The sequence below is a fragment of the Puma concolor genome, chromosome A3, assembly GCF_028749965.1.
Source record: "Puma concolor isolate L17-30 chromosome A3, mPumCon1.1.hap2, whole genome shotgun sequence".
Classification (NCBI taxonomy): domain Eukaryota; kingdom Metazoa; phylum Chordata; class Mammalia; order Carnivora; family Felidae; genus Puma; species Puma concolor.
This window is the reverse complement of record NC_141669.1, coordinates 37,719,430-37,731,814: the sequence shown is the minus strand read 5'-3', so window position 1 is coordinate 37,731,814 and position 12,385 is coordinate 37,719,430. Positions and strand designations below refer to the sequence as shown.

Here is a 12,385-nt window from a genome sequence, read left to right as displayed (position 1 = left end):
GTATGGAAACAGCCCAAATGTCCATCGATGGATGAATGGATAAAGAAGATGTGGTATATATATATACAATGGAGTATTACTCAGCAATCAAAAAGAATGAAATCTTGCCATTTGCAACTACGTGGATGGAACCGGAGGGTATTATACTAAGTGAAATTAGTCAGTCAGAGAAAGACAAAAATCATATGACTTCACTCACATGAGGACTTTAAGAGACAAAACAGATGAATATAAGGGAAGGGAAACAAAAATAATATAAAAACAGCGAGGGGGATACAACAGAAGAGACTCAAATATGGAGAACAAACAGAGGGTTACTGGAGGGAATGTGGGAGGGGGGATGGGCTAAATGGGGAAGGGGCGCTAAGTAATCTACTCATGAAATCATTGTTGCACTCTATGCTAATTTGGATGTAAATTAAAAAAAATAAAAAAAAGGGGCGCCTGGGTGGCTCAGTCGGTTAAGCATCCGACTTCAGCTCAGGTCATGATCTCACGGTCCGGGAGTTCGAGCCCCACGTCGGGCTCTGTGCTGACAGCTCAGAGCCTGGAGCCTGTTTCAGATTCTGTGTCTCCCTCTCTCTCTGACCCTCCCCCGTTCATACTCTGTCTCTCTCTGTCTCAAAAATAAATAAACGTTAAAAAAAAATTTAAAAAAAAAAAATAAAAAAAAAAAATAAAAAAAATTAAAAAAGAAAAAAAAAACTAAACTGACAATCTCCACTAAAGTTACCTTTATTTACAAACACAAACTAAAGTAATCAAAATTACCCAAAATAGTATAATTAGAAATGAAAACTGTTTAAATAGGAAGATTATACTTACGGATTGACATTTTGCAATTCTAAATGTCTTAGTCGTCCACACCATAAATACTACAGAAGCTGAAACACACCAAAAAAAAAGTCACCTTTGAAGGAACACGCAAAACTGAAATAATTTATTATAACAAGAAAAATCAAATAGCTTACCCAGTACGGCAAAGATCAGAGTATTTGTAAAGTGCCTGTATAAAGAAAATTTCACCGTGTTCTTTCTTAGCCTTAGAGTCTTCATAGTTTGGGCCAAACTTATAAATATGTGAAAAAAAGTTAAGGAAAACCATTTTAAACAGTAACAAGCAGTTAAAATAAAAACCAAAATAATAATCCTCTACTACATTTCTAAAATTAGTACTGCTAAATATAGTTCCTATAATTTAAAGCTAATAAAAACACAGAAAATATTACTTTAGCCAATACTGTATGATCATGATACTGATTTTATCACGGATTTTGCTTTACAGTTTACCATTGTCTGAACTAAACAAACTTTGAGGAAGACAATAAGCAAGAAGTCCTGTGATGTTCTCCTTCAAGGTCAAGCTCCCAGAACAGGAAAGACCGGTATATGCAGGAAAGGAGTCCCCCTTAGGCCAGATACTCTTACAGATCACATTATGACATGCCCTTTGGCTTGTGCTTTTGTCTCTGTTTCTTTCTTATTTTGTTCTTTCTAGTCTCCTCTTGTTTTATCCTCTGAATGACCATATTAGGTCATCTATCAATTCCATTTATAAATTAAAAAATTTAAATGTCAAATAAATCTGGACTTAAGTCTGGGGAGACTTCATTCAAAAGATTACTGAGACAAGCAGAGGAGGCTCACTGCAATGGGGAGAATGTTCCAAGTCTAAGATCTGCAAGAGTCCCACAGGTCAGGCTGGACAGGGCTTTGCCTTTGTGGGGAGAGGTAAACAAGACTGGAAAGCCGGTGTGGGGAAGTGGGTGGCGTGACTGGTCAGCTGATCGGGGAAAGACTTTCCCTGAGGTGTGCAGATTCTCAGAAGAGGCCACCGAGGAGGGCTGCGGTGGACGAAAGCTCAGGGCCCTGGGGAGGGAGACCGCTTCGTCTGGTCCAGGCTGGCGTTCTGCCCAGACTGGTCAGGAGGTCTGTGCCTGGCCTGGTCATGGGTGACAAGGGGGCATCCGGGAGTCTCAGGTGAGTCCTATGGAGAAAGGAGGTCCTTTGTAGTAAGGCTTTTCCCGAACACGAAAGGGTGGGGGTTTTGTTAACCGTGGCTGTCTTCCAGGAGTACAGGGATCAGGTGAAGCTCAACACTGACAAGTAGGAAGAAGTAAAAAGAGGCTTCTCCACCGAGCTCCGCGGCAGCTCTCTCTTCGTAAGAGGAAGGTGCTTTCTCTGGAGCACACCACCAAGCTTTGTTTCATGAACCATATGCTGAAAATTACAGAGCAAAGCCCAAGAATGGAAGTGGCACGTTTTGTATTTTTGCCTATTTTAAATTCCCAATTCTTCATTAGTCAGAAACTTCAGTGTAGTACTCAAAACTGCGACTCAATCTTCCTAAATGACCAAGGAGTAGTCGCAAGAAGATCCATTTCTAAAATAACACAATTCAACGAATGAAGGCTATTGTTAGAATTTACAAAAATGCAAATATGCTGTACTCATTAAACATTATCAAGAAAAATTCTTTTTTAAAAATTCCTGAATAAAATGAATTTTCTATGTGAGCAAGCTGGTCTCATTTAATAATTCTAAAGTACTTCTTCGAAGCCCAGGAATAAAAAGATCAAAAGCAAATTCAAAACTGCCTAAACCCCCACTTACCAAGATACTGTTAAATTTCGGCAAAGCTTAAATCATTTCTCCCATTAAAGGGAAGTGGTTACGAAAGCAAACAGGCCCGGTTATCGTGGAGTTAGAAGCAACGGGAAGGCGGACGTGCTCTGCGGTAGGAAAAGGATATCCACCAGCACAAGCCAGAGTCAAGGAGAGAGAGAGGGAGGCTGGCCAGAAGCACAAGATCAGAGTCATTTGCCTGCAGCAAAACAGCACAAAATTAAAACAAGCATAAAAAAAAGAGGAAGAGGGCTTCAAGAGAAAAGCTATGGCTTTCAATTTTTCAAGCTATTTTACTTTAGAATCAGATTCTTAGGGGATAGCTATGTTAAGTTCATCAAAGCACAGGAAACGGGGTCATTATACAAGCACTCAATTCTGTGATGTATGTAGATCTGCTTCTTTTGCCTGCCATTTGTAATCATTTAGGAAATCTGCTCTCCTGGGACGCTGGGGTGGCTTAGTGGGTTAACAGTGGGACTTCGGCTCAGGTCACGATATCACAGTTCACGAGTTCAAGCCCCACTTCAGGCTCTGTGCTGACTGCTCAGAGCCTGGGGCCTGCTTCAGATTCTGTGTCTCCTCCTCTCTCTGTCCCACCTCCACTTGTGCCCTCTCAAAAGTGAATAAACATTAAAAAAAATTTTAAAAAGAAATGTATTCTCTGTCGGTACAGAAAATGCAGATTTTTCACTTCCGTCAAGAAAACTGCCAAATAGCCATCTAAAAGCAAATAGGAAATTCAGGTTCAAGCTGAAATGGATACTAAGTGTCCTTTCTCTCACCATGAAACACTAACCAAGATAATTTTAATTTCTGAATTTCTTCATGACTTTTATCACAAACATCTTTATTAAAAATATTAATCATTAAGCAAACTACGTCTTTTGCCTTGTTTTCCTTATCTCCCCACTCCAATTTGGCTCATTATTGTGTTGGAAATGGACCAAAGCCAATGCTGTCCATAAAGGTGATAAATTACCCTCATTCACATCCAGATGGAATTTGGTCGTTAGAGCTGCTTGTCTTTGGAATTTTCTGCCAAGTTGCATTACTGTTTTTCCTAGTGAACTACTTTGTGGATGGTTGGTTAAGAACAAGAAATCTTTGAAATACATATCTTGTAAATTACCAGGAAAAAAGATAATACAGATTTTTTAAAATGCAGCGTCCACAGCTCAATTAATTGAAGAGCATACTCCTTAACTAATGAAAGGCTCCAAGCGTATCCAATTTTGGAGACAAGACAATTCCAAATTCAGCAGACATCTGAAGCTCACTTTCTAAATGCACAAATGACAGAATAGAAGATCTGAGACCAAAAGCTAGGTTCATCTTCACTGCAATTCTGCCGATCCCAGTGCCAGGTATGTCTACACTGCCCACCCCTTGTCCTCAAGTCAGGTGAGCATCCCAACAAGCAATGCGGCTGCAGTGTAGCCGAGAAGGAAGCACAGCCCTTGGGGAGGAGTACTTATAGTTAGGGCACTGTTCCTGGGCAGGACTGAGCAAGGTGTTTCACCTTCTTAATAGCTGAATGTCGTTAAATGTGTTTTCATGGGGAAAACATAAAAATGACACTACAGTAAGATTTATAGCATTCTCTGAAAAGATAACTATAAAATTTAACTATAAATTCTTTCAACAAACTTGGATTCCAAACTAGTAGCTTTGAACAGAAGTACAGCAGATTTTTAAGCAAGTTTGGTAAGAAACAACCCTTTAAATCAGGTATTATTTCTTAACTAGACACCCCTTAGACTAGAGGATCCATTGATATAATTTAGGTTTTTAAATGCCCTAATGCAGGCAAAACATCCATGGAGTGTATGAACCTTGTGACAAGAGGCTTGACAGCTTTCATTCACTTTTCAAAGGCCTCTCTGATCCCGGCACCCAAAGGAGGCTGAGACCCGCTGCTTTAGAGAGTAAGGAGAGTACAGTCAAAGGTTTTTTTGTTTTGTTTTGTTTTTAACTTGGAAGCATACTAAAAATTCGCAAACAGGGAGTTTAAGGGGCAGACAGACTGGATTGAGAAGAAAACACCCATGGGGGACTCAGAAAAGGCAGTTAGCAGCACTATGCATGTTTGCCCATCTACAGAAAGGGGGGATCTCTGCAGAGGAGGAACACAGGCAAACTCAAGCCCTCTGGCCTTCCTGTGAGAGACAAACATGAGAAAATGGAAAGAAATTACAAGGAAATGAAATAACATTTAACATGAAAAGGTAAAAAAGACAAGTACTGAAGACAGTGGAAACACAAAAACAAAACTTGGTAAAAAACAAATCCATCTATAGAAAAGAGCTTCATAGAGGATATAAATGCAGAAGAAACAGAAAGGTCATATTCTGGGATACACACAGCACTGCCCTCTGCTCTGCCCAGCTCACGCTTCCTTTAGGATTCCTCCCATTTCCAAGAATGTGTAGTAGAGGGCTCTGCTTCGGAGTTAAAGAGAATGGAATTTCCCAGACTCGACTGGAGTCACTGAAGCAGTGAGGAGGGTTCTCCAGGATGGCTCCCCTTGCCACTAAAAAGTTCTCCTGCTGCTACAGTGTAGCTTCTGCCCCATCGGCTTCACTGAACCTGCTCTCCTGCTGTCCCGCTGTGACCTCTGGAATGACCTAAGCCAGGTACACCTTGGCAGCTCATCTCTCTGTAGTACTGGCCACTGTGGACCACCCTACCTTACCCAAGCTCGCCCAGTCTTCACCCCGGGACAATTTCTGGGTTCCTCTGCCTCCTTCCACGCTGGTGTTCCATGCACGTTTCCACTCCACTAGGCGCCCTCCTGGTCCTCTCCTCTCTCACTCGTCTACATGTTCTTGGGTCGCTTCTGCAGGCTACAACCTTGTCTCATGTGAAGATGACCTCCAACTTTCATCACCAGTTCCAATTCCTCTGACAAACCCAGGCTGGGCTTTCCAACTCTCTACTTAACATGAATGGCCCAAGTCAGTTCAAACTTCACCAAGATGGTCCCTTCCCTAGGTTCACGGCTGTGGGGTGGCAAAACTGCCCTAGCCACCCAAATGAGATATGCAAGACTTCTCTTGACCTCTCGCCCTTCTTTTCCCACCCATTCCTACTCAGTCTGTTATCTGGAGTCTCCTTCCCATTCCCTCTGCCCTGTTTCTAACCCTTACCATCTTTTTGTTGGACCGCTACAAACGACTCTTTACTAGACTTCCTGTCTCAATACTCTAGACCCTCCTTTTTCAGGTCTTTTTTTTTTTTTTTTTTTTTTAATTTTTAAAGATTGTGTTTTTAAGTAATCTCTACACCCAACACGGGGCTCAAACTCACCACCCCAAGATCAAGAGTCTCACATTCTTCCAACTGAGCCAGCCAGGTGTCTCTTCCGGGTCACTTTTAAATATTATTTTCAAGTTCTTTCTAATAGAGATTTCATCATGGTATTTGCCGGCACGGCTTTGATTCCTGTCTCCTCTCACCTGAAGAAGGAACTTTAGACTCTTGAGCACATCATTCTACCTTTCCCTCTGGCCCCACCTTCCACGATTCTCCCACACATGTATACCTTATAGGCAACCTACTCTGGGACATTCTACCACGGTCCCTGTATTTTCACGCTTCCAACTATTTATTCCCCTCAATATTCCCAGAATGCGTTTTCCCCACTTCTTTTCCTGGTTAGCCTCTATCTGTTCTTCCAGTCTCAATTTAATGTCACCATCTCTGTGAAGTCTTTCCTGAGTTTTGCACTAGAATTGCTTTCTCTCTTCTCTATTTGCATAGCATCTCTTTACAATGGCAATTACTATCACTCTATTGTTCCTAGTTATGTATTTTTCTTCCCTACCAGAGTAACACAGGAACAATACCTTTTTCTTCTGTCTCCTCAGTATGGGGCACATATTGAGCACTTAAGTTTGCTGAACTAATAGAAAAAGAAAGATATCGTTTGTTTGGGGAATTGTTACTTTTTCACCTTCAACTAAATTCCTGTATTGAGGTTAAAAATAATAATGCATAACTATAGTTCCTTCTATTATTTTTTTTTAAATTTTTTTTTTTCAACGTTTATTTATTTTGGGGACAGAGAGAGACAGAGCATGAACGGGGGAGGGGCAGAGAGAGAGGGAGACACAGAATCGGAAACAGGCTCCAGGCTCCGAGCCATCAGCCCAGAGCCTGACGCGGGGCTCGAACTCACGGACCGCGAGATCGTGACCTGGCTGAAGTCAGACGCTTAACCGACTGCGCCACCCAGGCGCCCCAGTTCCTTCTATTATAACAGAACAGTACTGAAAGTAATTTGATTTTAACGACACAACAAACTACTTTAGGACATAGTAAAGGATATGAACCATACAAAAATGGAGTCAATAACTGCCAAAATAATGTCACCAAAAATGACAGCTAAATGGTTAGAACCCTGGAAGATAAAAAACGGGGAAAAATCTGAATGTAAAAGTTTCATTCCATTATAGAAATTATTCTGTGATAAAGAAAAACAATTTAGCTCATTTCATCATTTTACAAAAGCCACAGAAAAATTTTATTCCTAACAAAATTGTGTCTATGCACTTGGAAATTTTTGTTTTGGCAGCAACAGGTGTTAGTCTGCCATCCACCTATTCAACGATAATGGAAAACTGTACTATGCAATGGCAAATAAAACATATCATGTCTCCAGCTCCACTGAGATAAACCATTTCAATCTCTCCCCTCTCCACACCTACAGCCAGGGCTACTAATGAAATGGGACTCCTGATCTTTCTTACTATCTGTGAAGGGACATGAAAAAACAAAACAAAACAAAGAAAAGGAACTGTGGAAGAGTAAAAATAAACCATAGATTAGACACTTTCATCACAAGTTGACAGAAAATCATATTTAAAAGTTATATCTAAGATGTTGTCTATGTAAAACCTTAAAGAAAAACAATGTTTATACTATGTCTACATGCGGGATATTTATCTTTTCTCTTTCTAGCAAAGACTAGCTCCTGTAAATTATATATATAAATGCACAGTACTTCGCTATTATGTAAAAGTAAAAATAAATGTATCTTTCAGAGAGTCAGAGATGAAAAGAGCAAGTGTGTCCAATACAGAACGCAGATGTTTCGAAGATAATAGAAGAATGAGGCTTTTAACATTACTGGACAAATGTCCTGCTGTAAGGCTCAGATCAAAATATGTGAAGCAAACTTACGTGGCAACACAAGATCATTCACTCTGTGCCCAGTGATCTGATTCACACATCCAATCCAAAAGACATTCTGGGTAAAAATTACTAGGTTCTTTGAATCGAGTAAACTATAATAAGCTGCTTAGTCACTCAGTCGTCAACCATATTATTAAGGAAAACCGAGAGCCAGAAATCGAGGGGTCTTCCCAGATGTAAATGTTCTGCCTCTTCAACTTAGAGAGTAAAGCATTGCCGCCCACATCGCCTGAGTCATTTCCCCCTGGACACTACCTTCTTGTGGGTCTTCCAAGAGTGGAGACTGTTGAATCCCCAAACACTGACTCCACAAGAGTCAGAGAACAGTTATAACCAAATGAGACTCAAGCATGATGAGATGTAATATCAGCATGTGTGAAGGGTACGGTTAATTCTGTTCACTTCCACGTGTTTAAAACCAAGGGTTAAGGAAGAAATGAATGTGTTCAGACTGCATGATAACAAAGACAAATGTTCTGTATAAAGAATAACCACGAATGTTTTTGGGATGGAACATTCTGGAGATGTCATTCAGGGATGACATCAAATGGTGCCTTCATAATCGATCATATTTTCCTTCATAATTGATCATATTATCCTTTATAATTGATATTTTCCTTCATAATTGATCATATTTTAAGAAGTTCTTTTACTACATTCAGGAAGTTATTTAAAAAGGGAAATATTCCATAGGGGGAGAAAAAAGCTCAAATTGGGCCTTTTTCATACATTTCCTATCTTTAAAAATTCATCTCAGGAGATATAAAGTTAAATCATATTTCACAGCAACAATAAAAAGGGATAGAAGTGGAATTATGTAGTTTTTACCCCAATAACTCTCATCACGCCTTCAACAGCTGCGAAGATAAAGTAAAGAATCCCCAGTCCAACCACCCGGTGCATGACTGTTCCTAAACGAGGCCTGGAATGAAGAAGAGGAAAAAGAAAAAGAAAAAAAAAAAAAAAAAGAAAAAGCATGGGTAAGTAAAATGCATCCGAATACAATAACTGGCCCAATTTTCCAATATGAGAGAAGTCATTATCTAATCAAATCAGCCTGCCTCTGCTCAGTTTTAGGGAACAGCAGATTTCCCAGGAGGGAACAAGGCAGAAACAGCCTCAGAAAAAAATGGGTCTCCTCCAGGACTTGAAGCTGTACAGATGCCCATGGAGCAACATGCTGAGGCCACACAGGTGCCAGACGATTCTGCTGCTGAAATGCAAGCCCCCCAAGGAACAGCGTGCAGGTGCTCACTCCACAGAGCGGAACAGTTAGATTGGTGATGCCTAGGAGGGTCCAGGCCTACTTGTGTCACTGACAGAAACAGTAACTTAATTCTTTCATTAATGTCAATTAAAAACTGTTCTGGGATACATTTTATTAGAGATAATCCACTAGTTTTCTGACTTGGGTAGAAAAAGAACAGGAGTATGAGGAGATCGAAGTCTACCCCCTTTCTTCACTCAGCGGCCCAAACAAGAGTGCTAAGACATTTCAGTTTCCATTCTTTACATGGAAAAGAACTAAAATAACATTTTTGATTCTCTAAAGATATAGATGACTTGGGAAAATGCAAAGACAGTGATTTTTGCAATGAGTAATTTGAAAACAGAACTGAAACTTCATGAAATTTGCAAATCGTATCGCACAGACATTTTAGCTCAAAAAACACTCTTCCTGGAGTAATTAGAAGAAGAAAAAAAACCCCTGATTTTGGAAGAATACTTCATGTAGTCACTTTAAGATAAAATCCAACTGAAAATTAAACTAATATCCATAGCTTATATTTAAGACTGTATCTAATTTAGTTCATCAAAATTCTGACTCCTTACAGCCAGCTAACTGGAACCCTCCAACAGCCAGAAGTACGAGTGCTCTGAAGTGCATAACTAGAAAAGGGAGGCCCAAGATTCCACATGAGGATTCTGTGTTCTGACTACTATACAGGGCCAAAAACAAAGAAACAAACAACCCCTCCCCTCCCCCCAAAAAAAACCCAAACAGCATTTGAGAAGGAATCTCAATAAATACCCAATGGAAAAAAGGTGTCTTGGCCAAAACCTTGCTAACTACAACAATCTCAAGCTCCCAAGCATATGTGTGTACATTCAGTGTGTATTTGCCGAGTGCCAACTGTGTGCCACGGACTACACTGGGCCTTAAGAAAACAGCAGGACACCTGCAGGCAAAGCTCCTACTCTATGGAAGTCACATTCAAGTGGGGAACGAGACAATAAATCCTAACATCTGTGTCAACTGGAGCTATAAATGGGGTGAGGGTCAGAATGATGGAGGGTGTGCACCACATCGGGAATCCTGACAGTGCCAGCCTCTCTGGGAGAGGACGGTGAGCAGAAAATAGAGAGTGAGGAAGCAAACCACGCCTGGGGTCTCAGGCAAGATGCTTATGGACAGAGGCCTTTACTGCACAGTGAGGAAGTGTCTGCTGCGTTTAAGGAAGAGCAATCAGCAAGAAAGCCTGCAGGATGGAGCAGAGTGTTCAAAAGGGAGAGTGGCAGGTGCGGTCGGCCATGTGAAAAAAACAAAAAGGGAATGGATTTTTTTGAGTGAGATGAGCAGAAGAGTAATGAGATAGGAGTTACATTTAAAAAGGATCATCTTGGGGCGCCTAGGTGGCGCGGTCGGTTAAGCGTCCGACTTCAGCCAGGTCACGATCTCGCGGTCCGTGGGTTCGTTCCCCCGCGTCAGGCTCTGGGCTGATGGCTCAGAGCCTGGAGCCTGTTTCCGATTCTGTGTCTCCCTCTCTCTCTGCCCCTCCCCCGTTCATGCTGTCTCTCTCTGTCCCAAAAATGGATAAACATTGAAAAAAAAAATTTTTTTAAATAAATAAATAAATAAATAAAAAGGATCATCTTGGGGCGCCTGGGTGGCGCAGTCGGTTAAGCATCCGACTTCAGCCAGGTAACGATCTCACGGTCCGGGAATTCGAGCCCCGCGTCAGGCTCTGGGCTGATGGCTCAGAGCCTGGAGCCTGTTTCCGATTCTGTGTCTCCCTCTGTCTGTGCCCCTCCCCCATTCATGCTCTGTCTCTCTCTGTCCCAAAAATAAAATAAACGTTGAAAAAAAATAATAATAAATAAATAAATAAAAAGGATCATCTTAAAAAAAAATAAAAAATAAAATAAAATAAAAATAAAAAGGATCATCTTGGGGCACGTGGGCGGCTCTGTCGGTTAAGCGTCTGACTCTTGATTTCCGCTCAGGTCACGATCTCACAGTTCATGAGATCAAGGCCTGTGTCGGGCTCTGCGCTGACAGCCTGGAGCCGGCTTAGGATTCTCTCTCCCTCTCTCTCTGCCACTCCCCTGGCTTGCTCTCTATCTCTCTCTCCAAATAAATAAAAATAAACTTTAAAAGGATCATCTTGGCCTCTGCTGTGTCTGAAAAGACTGACAGGAGACCAGGGCAGATGCCGGGAAACCAGTTAGGAGGGTACTGAAGTTATCTAGGGAGAGAAGATGGTGGTCGGGCCCAGGGTGGTAGCTGTGGAAGGGAGGGGTAGGTTCACTCTGGATGTGTCCTGACATTAGAGCCAAAACACTAGATGAGTGCGCCCCAGGGATATGAGTCGCGTGAGCAGAGGTCTGGGGTGCTTCAATGCTGGAGCTCAGAAAGACAAAGAGGGCCCAGCAGGGGAGGTTAGGAAGGAGCAGCCAGGGCCCCTGCACAAAGGCTGAGCAAGGCCATGTGGTTTTGGCAACCAGAGGTCAAGGTAATTGACAAGAGCAGTCTCAAGGGAGGAATGGAAGGAAAACTTCCTTGGGTGCGATCAGGAGAAAATGAGGACGTTGGAGTGGCAAGTACAGAGCATGCATCTGAGAAATAATGCTGCACAGGGGCAAGGGAATGAAGGAGCAGCAGAGGACAGCGCCGGCTGGGACCAAGCGAGGGTTGCTCCTGAAGATGACAGAAATAACAGCATGCTGATGGCAGTGACCCACCAGACGAAAACTGATGAGACCGGAGCAAACAGAAGCAGCTGCTGGAACAGCTTCTTTAGCAGATGACAGGTAACAGGATCCGGAGCCCAGGAGCAGGGAAAGGACTAAACCATGTACCTTTCCTTCAAGAGGAGGAGAACGCTGCGCATGGTTCAGATATGGGAGGAATGGTACAGATTTGGGGGCAGGAAGGCATTGGAATTCCCTTCTGATGGCTTCTATTTCCTCAATGAGAAAAGAACCAAGATCAGGTAAGACAGATACGAGTAGGGAATCTGAGGCTGGAGGGGAGAGAACAGTCATAACAGTCTTCTGCACAGTGGGAAAGGGGCCAGAGACTGGCAAGGGGGTCTAGAAGAACTACCAGGGACACTAAGGACGCACTTGAAAGTTCCGGGTCATGAAGCGACACGAGCCTGCAGTATGGTTGGGTGTTCTTCTCAGGCAGATTCTGCTTCTGCAGTAGGAGCCTGAAGCAGATGGAAAGCTGGATTTGTCAAGGGAGGTTGGCCAAGAGAAAGGCGGAGGGCTTCAGGTGCACATGGCGTGGCTGTGGACATGGGCATATGTTCAGCACCCTGAAGGATCAATGGAAGGTAGC

General features: G+C 42.2%; 1 protein-coding gene across 2 annotated transcripts in view; it reads right to left on the bottom strand.

Moving 5' to 3' along the window:
• Nucleotides 1-12,385, bottom strand: part of TMEM87B (transmembrane protein 87B) — a 51,845-nt gene that overhangs the window by 17,043 nt on the left and 22,417 nt on the right. The window contains exons 10-13 of one of the 2 annotated variants that reach the window (XM_086700568.1): nt 8,650-8,743; nt 6,957-7,027; nt 972-1,081; nt 826-884 (exon numbers count right to left, since the gene is read on the bottom strand). In XM_086700568.1, coding sequence (XP_086556694.1) covers nt 826-884; nt 972-1,081; nt 6,957-7,027; nt 8,650-8,743 — 334 coding nt within the window. Of the gene's footprint in view, nt 1-825; nt 885-971; nt 1,082-2,752; nt 2,825-6,956; nt 7,028-8,649; nt 8,744-12,385 lie in introns of both variants that reach the window. The other variant, XM_086700570.1, reaches the window with a different exon arrangement.